The 13590-nt window shown below is 40.3% G+C and overlaps 5 protein-coding genes across 5 annotated transcripts; 1 reads left to right on the top strand and 4 right to left on the bottom strand. All coding sequences in view use genetic code 12, as the record gives it.

The window, feature by feature from the left end:
• Window positions 1-940: 940 nt before the first annotated feature.
• Window positions 941-2619, bottom strand: RJT20DRAFT_99359 (uncharacterized protein; the record flags this gene model as incomplete). The annotated part of the gene is made up of 2 exons (XM_064921765.1): window positions 941-2249; window positions 2276-2619. Coding segments are annotated over 2 exons (1653 nt in total), but the record flags the coding sequence as incomplete, so codon positions are not given.
• Window positions 2620-4392: 1773 nt separating this feature from the next.
• On the top strand, window positions 4393-6218 carry RJT20DRAFT_56568 (uncharacterized protein). The gene has a single exon (XM_064920718.1). The coding sequence runs from the start codon at window positions 4704-4706 to the stop codon at window positions 6180-6182; it is 1479 nt and encodes a 492-aa protein (XP_064772222.1). The 5' UTR covers window positions 4393-4703; the 3' UTR covers window positions 6183-6218.
• On the bottom strand, window positions 6199-7838 carry RJT20DRAFT_110214 (histidine phosphatase family protein). The gene has a single exon (XM_064915764.1). It carries the CDS (start codon window positions 7640-7642, stop codon window positions 6254-6256), a length of 1389 nt encoding a protein of 462 aa, XP_064772223.1. The 5' UTR covers window positions 7643-7838; the 3' UTR covers window positions 6199-6253.
• A 1147-nt stretch (window positions 7839-8985) lies between these two features.
• On the bottom strand, window positions 8986-10428 carry IFE1 (putative dehydrogenase). Its single transcript, XM_064920719.1, has one exon. It carries the CDS (start codon window positions 10288-10290, stop codon window positions 9130-9132), a length of 1161 nt encoding a protein of 386 aa, XP_064772224.1. The 5' UTR covers window positions 10291-10428; the 3' UTR covers window positions 8986-9129.
• Window positions 10429-11708: 1280 nt separating this feature from the next.
• On the bottom strand, window positions 11709-12947 carry UGA33 (Uga33p; the record flags this gene model as incomplete). The annotated part of the gene is made up of 1 exon (XM_064921745.1): window positions 11709-12947. The coding sequence occupies one exon, from the start codon at window positions 12945-12947 to the stop codon at window positions 11709-11711; it is 1239 nt and encodes a 412-aa protein (XP_064772225.1).
• Between the last annotated feature and the right edge of the window lie 643 nt (window positions 12948-13590).

Consider the following 13590-nt stretch of genomic DNA (forward strand, 5'->3'; position numbering starts at 1 on the left):
AGACCCGTACCGCCGCATTGTCGTAGAAGCCAGAAATAGCTATCGAAACTACTGTACTCAATGAACAATAGGATAAAGTAGCTGCCATAGTTAATGTCAACCTTGACGGTGGTTTATACAAACACCATTATAATTTTGGAATTTACTGTATTTCTATGGTTCGTTAACTCTTACACTTTGTTTCACTAGCTAGCAAACAATCCATCGCTGATAGACTGCGCTGACGCACCATTAAGGGGAAAAAACTGAGTGTTAAATTTATTTCGCTGAACCATTATTTGTATAAGTTATTTTATTTTGAGTGGTGTATTAAGTTTATAATCCTTAATTGTGACTTCGAAAGAAATTTTGTCAATTCACGCAGAAATCTACACTTACGTACAATACTACGGCAATTCAGCGATAATGAGAGCTAGACTTTGTGGATCCATGACATCTGTTAACATACTATATAGTATACCAATAACGCTGAGTATTTTCCAAACTCGTTAGTTAAACCGCATGAACACTGGTAAGTAACTACGAAAGAGGTCTGTATGGGAGTCAATTACATACGAAAGCGCGGAGAATATCCCATAGTTGCGCGCATTTCCGCGCTTAAATGGAAGCCTCGCTGAAACAATCAATTATCCTCTGAGGGGTAACTTGACGAATCCAGCAGTGCTAGGGCATCTTCCACATGAAGAGAACGAAATAATCGGGAGAGTAAGATTTCAGAGTTTTCTATCGAATTGTCGCGCAGACGTACAGAGATAACAGATTATATGATAGTCAAGCAAATTTTTCTCCTACCTACTTTCAAACAAGCGCAGTCCGCCTTCCTATAATTGCCAGCATATTGAAATTTGCAGTTTCTAGAGCTCTTACATTTGCCTGGTTGGTAACTGGTACAGAGCATTGAGTACCGCAGCCTTGTCGTAGAAGGATTCTTGTTTATTTCTTACTTCACAATATAACTATTTATCTTCTTTCTTAACTGTATTGTCACCTCTAGCCAATGCTGTTGTTTGTGACTCAGTAGGCAAGGGGTCCCTTCAAAAGTGTCGCTGCTTGCTGAATAAACACTACTCTCTTCCATAGTATCGGCGGGAGGTGTGCCTGACCTGTAAGGTATGGCATTCGTTTCGTTATCATCGTCATCCGCATCATTATCTCCATATATCCCCAATATTTCATCGAGATATTCAAAGTCTTTCAGCATATGGCTTTTATTATTTGAGCTATCTGATAAACCGAAGTCAATTAGCCAAATCTTGCCTGACACCGAAACATAAATTTTAGGAATTCTAATATCATTGTGGGAAATCCCCAACAGATGAAGTTCTTTGAGCCTCGACCTAATAACTTGGCGAACCTTTCGTTTATCCCATTGATACACCGGTAATTGTTCTCCAAGGTATTCGAATATGAGGGTTTCCTGGTCATATGAGCCATTCCTATGACCTGATGCAAGAAGCTCGGGAAAGTTGCAATCGAATTGAGTTTGCGCAATTATTGAATTAATATCACATTCCGTATAATACATGTCATAATACATATTTAAGCTTGGAATGTCCTCATCAATAGTAAAGTCAGTTCTTCTTTGAATCCAATTATCTTCGTCATAATAGTACATCTTGACAAACACCGTTGAACAAGGAAGGTTCAAATTTGGTAAATTTTTTGATGCATCATATTCCACACGACAATATGAATTTCCATAAAGATCTAGGGGTTCCTTGTCTTCTATCAATAGCTCCAGTGTTTCCTTTGCTTTATTACTCTTATTACGACCTATATTGCCAAGAGGATCTTTTATTTCTGTACTCAATTTTGCCTGTTCTAATTTCAATCTTAAAGTCTCCATGATTCTTTCTGCGGATTTATCGGTGTTATAGAAAAAACCCATCATTGCAGATCTTAAAGTTATGTCACCTTCAATCGTTTCCGGGTTATTAATCACAAAGTATTCCACTTCCATTTTACCGCTTGCATCAAAATTGTACTCGAAAAATCCGGAGAACTTTTGATGATCGGAGATGAAAATCCTATTGGTTCCACAAAGGAGAGCTTGATGAAAATACTTTCTCAAAATCAAAGAAAATTCTCTTTCCTTAGACCACTCTCCACGTTCATAAAAATAAGAGCCTTCGTACAATACTGGACGTATTCTAAATGTCTCCAAAGATAGAACAAACAATGCAAGACCTATATCCATTGTGTAGTTGTATTTTTTGTAGGTTCCTATTGCAAAACACAAAAACAGGGTTCTTCAGGGTTCTGCATTGAAGGAGACTTCTTACCGTTGCGAATGTGAGCCAAACCTGGAGCTACAAGTCTTCCTTGTGTTAATGGTGGTCTAAATGATCCGCGACCAAAAGTACTCAAATTTCCACACAAGTATTCATACATGGCCCTAATTGAAGGTGCAATTTCGCTATCGAAGTACTCCTGAATATAGCTTTCCGTGATAGTTCCTTCTACAGGTGGGTACCTAAAAAAGGGTTTTAATATCGGACCGGTGATGTTTGATTCAAGAATAGAAAGATTTAGTGGATATAAATACCTTTCTTTGAATTCTTGGCTACTCATTCTTTTGAATGTAGCTCTCAACAAAGCATTGGTAATAAAAACAACAACATTGGATTGGGCACTACTTGGTAGGATCCTTTATTTTCACATATCTCTTATTTATATAATAGTCTGAGAACTGACTACTGTCAAGTCCTGTAAAATTCATAACTGGCATGTTGCAAAGTGTGGAAGGGAGATAAAGAAAAGGATGTCTTTTTCTTGTAATGTGGGATAATTTTTATCCTAAAAATTGATGATGTTCCTACATTTATGTCACACATATAACTAGGCAACTTTTCCACTATGCTACCAGCATGTTTCTCAATCAAGACAAGAATTTCCGTTACCGGATTGCTGCCAAACATCTCTAACTTTATTGATCCATATGGCAGTATTACATAGTATAAGCAATAATTTAGAAACACATTTATAAGTTTGCTTACTCTTGCTCAACACGGCTAACTGGAATGCTTCTAAATTGAGATGTAGAGTATACTGTCAAGTGATGAAATCGTTGTGACTGTTAACTAGCTTCCTGTGTATTCTATGTACAGGGAAGTTAGTACGAAGGTGGAGGTTAAGGCTTAAGATGGGTATGAATGTCTGCAATGTACTCTTAAGAACCATGAACTTCTATTAAATAGATTACCAAATCTAATGCCTTAAAGTCTTAAATCCTCGGGCGATATGACATAATTGGCTGGTTATACATCGACGCCTTCACATTTGATAACCCGCTCAAAGCTCTCTGAACCTGAAGTATCTATAATCCTGTATATTGTTTTCACCTTGGTTCCCTTGATTGTAATTGCAAATCGCTTTAGAGGTTCACATTCAATATCTGATTATGCAAGGCATTAAGAGTTTTTCTATACTTATATAGTTCATATTTGAGACTGCCTCTAAGTTATAAATGTACAATTAAAAACTACCTTATTCTTTGTGTACTGAAGTAAGTTCCCTTAAAGATCCTCGTCTGCTACATAGCTCCCTTATAACAATTTTGCATGGTATGTAGTACAGTATTGCAAATGGAGATTACGAGCTTTACAGTATCTGAGCAAACCCGAAAGGACCTCCTAATACGAATTCGGCAAACAGGTAATACAAAAAGTTCTTACAAATGCTTCTTCACAAATGTATTGATCTTCTTAAAAGGCTTGATTGAATTTTTAGAGTGTGGATCTACCAAGAAAGAGGTACGGTTAAATTAGCCCTTGGTTCAGTATACCGAGATCACTTGTATGTAAAGCTAAGGGAAAGTATTGATTAGTTATTGTATTGTGTATTACTCAATTGCCCATCTAGTTGCAGAGTATCAAAAAAATCAAAATGTAATTAATTATTAGTAAATTTTGGTTGAAAATATTATTAATTTTCTAACCCCCACAGTATATGCATAGAAATTACACATATTGGCCTCTCAACAGAAAAGACTGACAGTAATAAAACTAGTTCGAATAAAATGGGAGAGCTCTGCACCATTGAGGCAGCCGTTGGAATTAAGCTACGTATCTTTGCCGCATAATCCCCGGTCCTGCATGTTTAAACTAACGACGGCTAAGCACATTCCCTGGGCATAACAATGAATACCCCAATTTCAAAGTTCTTGGAGGTTTTCTCCATTCTATCTTATCTATTTATTCAGGGATAGGGGTAGGATTTTCTTGGTGTTTCCTTTAGGTTCCCAGTGTCCACAGAATTGGAATGCCGAGTCAGTGGCACTCGATATATACGCCCCATAGAACATCGTAAAACCAGAAAATACATGTTCTACCATTCCACTTCATTCTCTAGTCAAATCTTAACCATGGAGGGTTGTCAACACATAATACATAATAGACCTATTTCTTCCTATGTCACTCCTAACTTATAACATACTACTACACACCAACCATACTCCATCTCACCCCACATTCCCGCAGTCTATTTTTCCGGTACACAACAGATCTTCCGACCATCTCATTTCAGCCTCTTCGCGAAAACACTGCTTAATCAAGTAACTCGCCGGGAGTTCTTTCTTGCGGTCCCGCTTGCTGAAAAATTATCGTAAAGCTTGTTTTGTACACCAGGATTGCTGGGAGTATAAAATACATCTGTTTTGCACCCATTCGCGATCGGCATTGTATCCGACGGCAATAACATCTACCATGCAAGATACGGTGGGTGAAGTTTTGGGCAGCAGTCCCGATGAAAAGAGTATCAGTACAGTTCCTAACATCATCAATGGTAAAGAAGTGATTACAAATGGCTTGTTCCCCGTGCTCTCCCACGAAAATCCACACAAGAAGCTTCATAACTTCTCCTACATTGAGTGTGATAAGGATACCTTGGTGGAAATTACTTCCAACGCCGAAGAAGGCCTCGAGGAATGGGCATCTAAGCCGTATCCTGAACGTGTAAGCATTCTCCGTCAAGCAGCAGCCGTCCTCGAACAGCACAGAGACTCTTTCGTCAAATCCCACGTTGAGATCGGTGGACCTAGCTGGTTTGCCCAATTCAATGTTCAAGGAGTAATTGAGCAGTTAGAAGAGTACATCTCCCAAATATCCAGGCCACAAGGTGTAATACCACAGAGTTTGACAGCGGATCTCGCCCTCACATACAAACAGCCGATCGGCCCAGTTCTTTCCATTGCTCCTTGGAATGCTCCAGCTATCCTTGGAGGCAGAAGCATTATTGCACCTCTAGCAGCGGGATGCTCGGTTATTTTGAAATCGTCGGAGAAATCACCAATGTTAGCTTACTTGCTTGTTGACAGCTTCCTTAAAGCAGGCTTACCACCGAGGGCCTTGCAGTTGGTTCATGTCAAGCCCGAAGACAACCCAGACTTCGTGGATAAGATCCTAAGTACGGGAGCCATCAAGAAGTTAAACTTTACCGGTTCTACCATTGTGGGAAAGAAAATTGCAGGTACCTGTTCCAAATATTTAGTTCCATATCTCTTGGAGTTAGGAGGTAAGAACTACTCGATCGTAGAGAAAGACGCTGATCTAGTTGCCTCATCCAAAAGTGTGATATGGAGTTCTTGGTCTCATAAAGGTCAAATCTGTATGAGCACAGACAAGGTATTTGTACATGAGTCCATCTATGACGAGTATAAGGCAGAATTACTACACTATGCTCAGGAAATTGCTAAAGATGCTGACTATGCTATTCCACAGAGAGATCCAATTTACACATCAAAGATTGTAGAATTGGTAGAAGATGCTTTAGCTAAGGGTGCAACATTACTCTTTGGAGACTTTGATAGAAATGAAGCAATCAACACCAATTCTGTGAAGCCATTGATTTTGGAAGGTGTCACTTCCGAAATGATTATTAACAAAACCGAATCTTTTGGACCTTTGTTTACTTTGAATCGCTACTCTGATACAAGCAATTTGATTAGAGAGTTGAACAGCCAAGAGTTCGGCTTGAAGGCTTCAATTTGGTCTAAAAATGTTATAAGCGCTCTTGACATTGCAAAGAGGATACAAGTTGGTGGTATACATATCAACAGCTCTACCGTTCATGACGAGCCTACAATTCCTCACGGAGGAGTTAAATCTAGTGGAGTTGGAAGATTCAACAGCTCCTGGGGTATCGATGAGTTCTCAGTGACCAAAACTATTACCATTAACCAGTGAACGTCATAATTATTTAGTAATCAAATGCATGCATTCTTTCACTATTTAAATATATGTAATTTCAAGTAACTCTAACTATCTATCAATGGTGCATCGTAGTTCTTGTTGTTGTAGTCCCAATAGAATGTCAATTGCAGTGGAGTTCCACTTTGAAGTCCACATTGATTGGAGAAATCAAGACCGCTTATTCTATCGTTAACATATGATTGGTATTCGGAAAACTCACAGGAAAACCCTGGGCCCTTAGAACATTGTTTAATTGGGATCACAGCATCATTCAAGATGTAACGGACATAGGATTTGTCTCCACATTTGTATTTTTCAGTGTAAAGTCTTGCTCCCTGTGGAAGCATCTCGGCAGAACTATATGGGTTAGGAAATGGCACCCTGTCCGCAGGCAAAGGCTCGCTTGGCTCAAGGATTCCAAGAGAGCTGAGATACATCTCGATGTCCGTATCATGGGTGAAGGAGAGCCACACTTTATTATCGCTTGAATCATCCAGGAGCAATTTCAAATAGGCTCCAACCATAGCTGAACCTACTGTCTTCGTAATGGGATTCCCTGGCCCAGTCGAGTAGTAGTTTCCAAGGTCTGTCTTGTACCCACTCTTAATGAATTCTTCATTATTGAACAACTCACAGAAAGGAGAATATCCTTTGACATTGATCTCAAATGCACACCAAAGGAAGAGCGATGACACATCGTTCAATGACAAGTCTAATCCAGGATTGCTCTTTTGAAACCTGTTTAGTATATTCTGCAAGTAAGTTGTCTCATAGGACTGAATTTTATCCTTATTCAAGTCACCATTGAAGTTCTTGCAAGCATATCTTGGCGTTAAGGAGTTAACTCCCATGTTACTATCTTCACTTATCACCACAAATTTCACCTTGTTGTCTCTATATTCATCTCCCAAAAGTCCCCGTGCAAAGTACTGAGCACTTTGGTAACATCTACCTGAGTTCGAGGTAAAAACAGGCAAAACTCCATTTTTCTGTAAAAGCCCTCCGTACTTCGCTCTGAAAGCAGACCCATGTCTTAATTCATCCGATGTACCAGCATACGGACCCCTTGAGTTCTCTGGCGAGGTTTCTTTCTCGTAGTAATCCTTATTTGTGACGAAGTACTTGTAAGTATTGAGAAATGACAATTCCCCCTTGAATGGTTGCTCATACTTATTGAACTTTTCAAGCACGGACTCAAAGTAAACACCGTCTCCCTTTGAAGGGTACCTCTCGCCATGTCGGGACAAGAGATGAACTTGTTGCAAAGAACATTGAGCTGGTATCTCCGTCGAAACCCCAAATCCGGGGTGTTGGATATATGGAGCAGAGCCACCAAGATACCTGACTATATTATACTGCTCTACGGCAGCTTGTTGTGGTGTGGCTACGTCCTGGAACACAGAAGGACCATTCAATAGTAATCCGTGGTGAAGATACTTAAAAATAGACACCATAGAGGAGAATTCTGGAGTTTAAGAATGAAAAATCCAAATAGAGAGTCTTAACAGTTGCAGACAACAGTCTTCAACTCTTCAAAAATGGCCTTTTCTTTGGTGAATTTAGCTTCCACCGTAAATTTAGAGCAGCTTCTACCCTACAATTGTCACTGAACCCTAGGTTTCTTCTTAATTGACCCTTTTTTATAAACTCCAATCCCATGAATTAGGGATCAAATTGCTGAATTATTCAGTGACTCGTGTATATATGCGACATTCCGGAACATGTTATCTCACGACATAATAGCGACATTAGCGAACCACGTTTGCTTCTATGGATAACACCACTAGTTAAGCACAATGGTTAGGAAAGATTCGGATTATTAGGGAAAACAAGCGATAATTTTACGTTGAGAGTGGCATTTCGGCAAAGACAAGACCCGTAGCGGATTTGGAAGAAAAATCTAAAAAGAAAACAGAATTGCTCTAAACTGTTCCTTTAACTGTTCCTTCTACTGTGATGCAGCGGTGCAGTACTCATTTCTCATACAGAGAGTGTTTAGCTGTACAGTTAAAAGATTAAAATCATTGTTTTGTATGCCTTGGATTTTTTAAGTACTAATGGCTTCCAGGATCATAGATTGTTGAATGGGTACATTGTTGTAGTCAAACTTAGAAGTGAACAACATTTTTTAAAATTTTTCTATCAAGGGGAGTTTTTATGGTTTTCGCTGATATTTTGCAATAATTGAAGTCTCCATTCGCTCTAGATAGCTATTTTCCATGAAATGAAAAAGATCAATAGATACCTACTTGCCCTTCTGAAATTAACAGCCCGGCGTCGAGCTCGGGCGGTTGACATTTGCTTGACCGACGCTGAATTCAACACCTGGGTATCCTTTTTCAACTACAAATACTAAGTCGCCTACATCCTCTAATTTTTCATCTATTAAGATGAGAAAATGCCCCAAAGGGTTTTGGCAGAGAGTTTTCACCCCAGGTTTTCTCTCTGTACTGAGCACTATCACACTGTCTTTCTCTTTTCTCTCTATTCGATTAGTTAGTTAGGAATAAAGATATACCCCTTCAAAAAAAAAAAAAAAAAAGCTATATAAAACTATACAAAGAAACTACTTTTCAGTACCAAATACTTAATTTCAATGTATTACTACGTAGAAACTTCGGCTCTAGTGGCCTACGACTTCAAAATGATTTAGTCGTCTTCCAATATTACATCTCCAATGAAACATGTCAAAAATTACTATTTGGGTGCAATTCCTCGTTTGGGAATTTGCAGGGCTTATTCTTAGCATGACATCATCTTGTCGAGTCATATAGATAATCTGGGGTAATGACCTATTTTTTGAGGGCTAATTCGTGGATCTCTCCACCATTCAAATGTTCGATATCAACAAGAATAAAACAGAAAACTGTCTGAAGTAGTTAAAGTGAATCATTGATAAATAATACGAAAAAGAATTATATACTTTCTATAAAAAGATATGTTATGCCTGTTGGACTCTATACTTCTCCTTTGGAGAAAACAATATCTTGATGTGCTTCTCCTTATGGTTAATCAACTCTAAGAATCCCTTTTCAACTCCGTCCTCGAGATGAATTGTAGACGTAATTAAGAGCTTCACTTCTTCAACTGGAATGTGGCCGTTATGGAGAGCTTCAACGACATCCTCGAAATCCTCTTTGACAAAACAAATCGATCCAGTGATTATCTTCTCTGAAAAAGTAGCATCCATGGGGTAGTAGTCGACGGCCTTGTGTGCCCAAACAGCGACGTTTGTAGCCACACCTCTGATATTCAATGCTTTGATACTGGTCTTGAATGTAGCTGGGACACCAGAGCAATCGTATGAGTGGTGGAACCCGTAACCATTTGGTGACAAAGCTCTCAATTGTTCTACACATTCATCAACAGTCTTTCCTGTTGGATCAAAGACAACGCAACCCAACTTTTCGGCCAATTGTCTTCTCGCCAAGGCTGGTTCACTGACAACAATCTTGCCAGACTTGTGTCCCTTCAATGCAAAAATGGTGGTCAATCCAATGGGGCCACCACCCAAAATCAAGGCGCTATGGCCTTCTTTAAAGTGAGAGATTCTAACCGCATGCCAAGAAACTGCAATAGGCTGAATGAGAGCGGCGACGTTCATCGGAATAATATCTTCTTGGAACTTGATTGCCTTGTTGGCTGCGGTGACTAAATACTCGGCGCATCCACCGTTGGTGAACCCAAGTCCGGTGAGCCCCAAGTAATCACAGGCATTGTAATGGCCTTCAAGACAACTACCACACTTAGGCTTGTTGAATCCTGGAGAATCAGGGAATCTGTAGCGGTCGAAACAGGTACCTGTGACTTCGACAACGACCTTGTCTCCGACAACGAGAGAATCGACTTCCGATCCTACTCCGACGATTTCTCCGCTGATTTCGTGGCCCATGCATTGGGGGTACGGCAAGTCGGAGATTTCGTTATTGGTACCCTTTTCACTGAAGAAAATTGGACCGTCGCTGAACTCCTTAAGGTCAGAGCCGCATATACCACAGTAATGGACCTTAATCTTGACGTCGTCGGGTCTGACTATCTGAGGTTCTGGGAACTCGGGGTCGTAGCGGACGTCGCCTCTGTCGTGATAAACTATGGCTTTCATTGTGGATTTATGAATGTCTTATCGAGATTGAAAGCTAATTGGAATGTAATTTGGTACTTTTTTGTAGTACTTCGTTGATTTCGTTGTTATTGTTATGAAATAGCAGATGAGATGCGGTGGGGGAAACTGAGATGAGTATACACCGAATGCGATAAATATCGAGACTTCTGCTTGAATTAGTTAGATGAGAATGATGACAAGAACCAGTTTCAGTGTCAATTCTCGACTTCAGGGACTTTTCTCGACTATTTATCCGTTTCCTCTGACTTCCACTAGATGTCACTCACCATGAAACAGGACGACGTACCAGAAATCTTCCCTGATGCACTGCGAACTCTCGTCATCACTTTCTTATTTTTCTCCCTAGGATCTTGGGAGCAGCAGTGCGGCAAAATGATAGAACGAACAGAGATATTGACAGAATATCCTGTGTTCAACCAGGGAGAGATGGGGCTGGCTGTGCGGTGTGGACGTGGATATGCCGAGGAATACTACACTGCTGTAGCACGACGCCGAAAGATGGCACGGATACACACTGACGCTGACATTAGGGAAGTATGACGGAAGTGTGACTTTGGGATGGCCGATCAGGCAAGATATTCTGTGTGTGTGGGTGTGTTGGTTTTTTTACAAGAATGGCACACGGGTTCGGAGCTTCAGTGTTCTACAGTGCTACACTACGACACTACGACACTACGACAGGTGGGTTGCCAGTAAAGTGTTATAGTACAAGGTGCGGGGGATCCCATCTCGCCCACCATAACATAGGGCATATTGGTGAAATACGGACTTCATGCGATGTGATGGTGCGGCTACGCTTTAATTACGTAAAATGAAATGATGGAATGCCCTTCTAAACGGAACATTTCAAGTGGATCTCACTAAAAAGGGGGTTGGTTCCTTACCCGTCTTCCTCTTGCTTCTCCGGATACTCATTACACTTCGACTCCCTCCCACGGCAGTTGTTCCGAAGCAAAACAACCGCCAATCCCTTCTCAGCCACAGGCCAACTAACAATTACGGGATCACCGATGGCATCGCTCCACCAACCGATGCAGGTGGTCCGTATCCCACGACTGTTAAACCTGTTGCATGCTTCCTGCTCCAACTAAACCTGGCTATGTGTGCATCGCTAGTCATTGCTTGTTCCTTAAATGGACGGATGCGGAAGTCCAGTTACGTGCTGCGGCATGGGTGAAATACCCAGGAAAAGTCATGACTTCTTTAGCTGCAAAATGCCCGAGTCATGAATTGGAAGATTGCAGCAAAAATGCATGGTACAAATGGTAATCGTATTATGGATCTTCTATATGCTCTATGACGTATTCAACCCCTATATATAGCTACATCCTTGTAGATCATGTGCCTATTTACATCTGTATAATTTGCATGTTACCGGCTGCGGCCACCGGAACAACCTAACACATAGAGAGCTTCCATCCGAAATCGTTGCAAATATCGATCCAGTCGATACATGTATTCCCCGAGGCATTCCGCTTCCATGCCTCTTTCACAACATCCCATATTCTCTTCACATTGCCGACGTGATACCGCGAATAGACCTTGTCAAAGGTTGCATCAAGCTGCATCCTGTCAAATTTACTGCAGCAAGATATTCCGCAGATCAAAAGGGACATATTTAACGAACTAATAAGATCAGTCTTGATGAGGTCGTGTATGAGCGTTAGAGCGGTAACAAGATGATTCTGGATTTCTCCGGAGATTGGCTGCGTCTGTTTGATGTATAGCGAAAGATACATTTTGCACGTTATCTTATAGAGATCGAAGAGCTTCATATGAGCAGCTCTCTCCCCATCCGAATCCAATTGCTGGAGCTGAGACTCTATGGGCAGACAATAGTTGATCTTATCCGTCAACTCAAAGAATTTCTCATCGATTTTCTTAAAATGGTCCAAACGCAAAAAGTTTAATGATGCTGGGTCTTCGACGATTATGTCACCGTTTAATTTCTCATTCAATTTAACTCTTTCCCCTTTCAATTCCACGTAATTGTTCATTATTTCTCCAAGTAATAAATAGATGGGTTGGATGCAACCCTGATACGGATCAATACCATAGTTATCCAACTCTAAGAGTTTGTTGATCTTAAATAAGTCATTATAACTATTCATTGAGCAAGTAGTGCCTTTCATCAATGCCTCACTTGACATGATGTCATGAAATTGGAAATTGGCGATTAAGAACTTGCAGTCATTAGAGTAATCAAAGTCCTTGATGAACTTGAGAAAACCGCCGTATCGCCTCATCAAATCTTCGCATTTATTAAAGAGCTGGTACCAATTCAGTGTATCTCCTGAGCACACTTGAATACCAATGGTGATGAGATAATAGGCCATAGTTATGAAATAATCGAATCTATCTGTGGGATTCTGCTTAATCAGAGCCCTTGCCCTGTTAATGTACTTGTTCACAACAGCAAGATCTGAGTCTTGATGGAACAATGCTCCCCAAGCAGCGAGTAAATTCAGGATAGATTCGCTTGTGACTGACAAGGTAAAGAATGTCTTCAAGAAATAATTGGATGACTTCGGACTAATAGATAGGAGGTTCGCCACGTTTTCTTCAAAATAACTCAAGTAGAAAATACCAGTGTCGTCTAGAAACAAATTGAAGCTGGACGAGAGGTTCATTAACATTGGAGGAGTCTGTGAATTTGCTTCATGGTATGCTAAAAGATCGAAGTATGGAGGTGAAAACGGGATTTCTGGGGTTTTATCTCTATTTTGAGAATACTGTATTACGCTTGATTGTAATACATCATCGTAATGGGCCAAATTAAGAGGACTGCTTGTCACAATAGATTGTTCTGAGCTTTTCATGGCACTTGGTGGTTTCTGAACTTCCTTACTATTCTTAATTATCAAAGGGTTGAACTTCTTGATTTCCCATTCACAGCTGATGCCTCTTTTGTCACAGTAGGTGCAAATAGGATGAACTTCGTCACATTTCTTCTTTCTTAATCTACATGTCAAGCATCCAGTCTTAGACCTCTGCTTCTTTGGCTTTTCAATGCCTGAGTAATTGGAGTTTTGGGCCAGTTTATCTACTGAAAAAGTCGGTTTTTGGCCATTTCTTTGAGCAGGAACCATTCCCTTCACCGTACCAATCTCAAACGTAGCGAACATGGTAGTCTCCTCTACTCTACAGCTTCAAACTCCAAACTTTTCAATTACATGAACTGTTAAATCCGAACTTTCATCTTATATCAGAGAGGACGGTATATAACCACACCATCTCATAGAGCGTACTGGCCCATAGTTAAGAGGGTGCAAAAAACTG

The sequence above is a fragment of the Scheffersomyces xylosifermentans genome (genome assembly GCF_036884685.1).
Source record: "Scheffersomyces xylosifermentans strain CBS 12540 chromosome Unknown RJT20scaffold_7, whole genome shotgun sequence".
Classification (NCBI taxonomy): Eukaryota; Fungi; Ascomycota; class Pichiomycetes; order Serinales; family Debaryomycetaceae; genus Scheffersomyces; species Scheffersomyces xylosifermentans.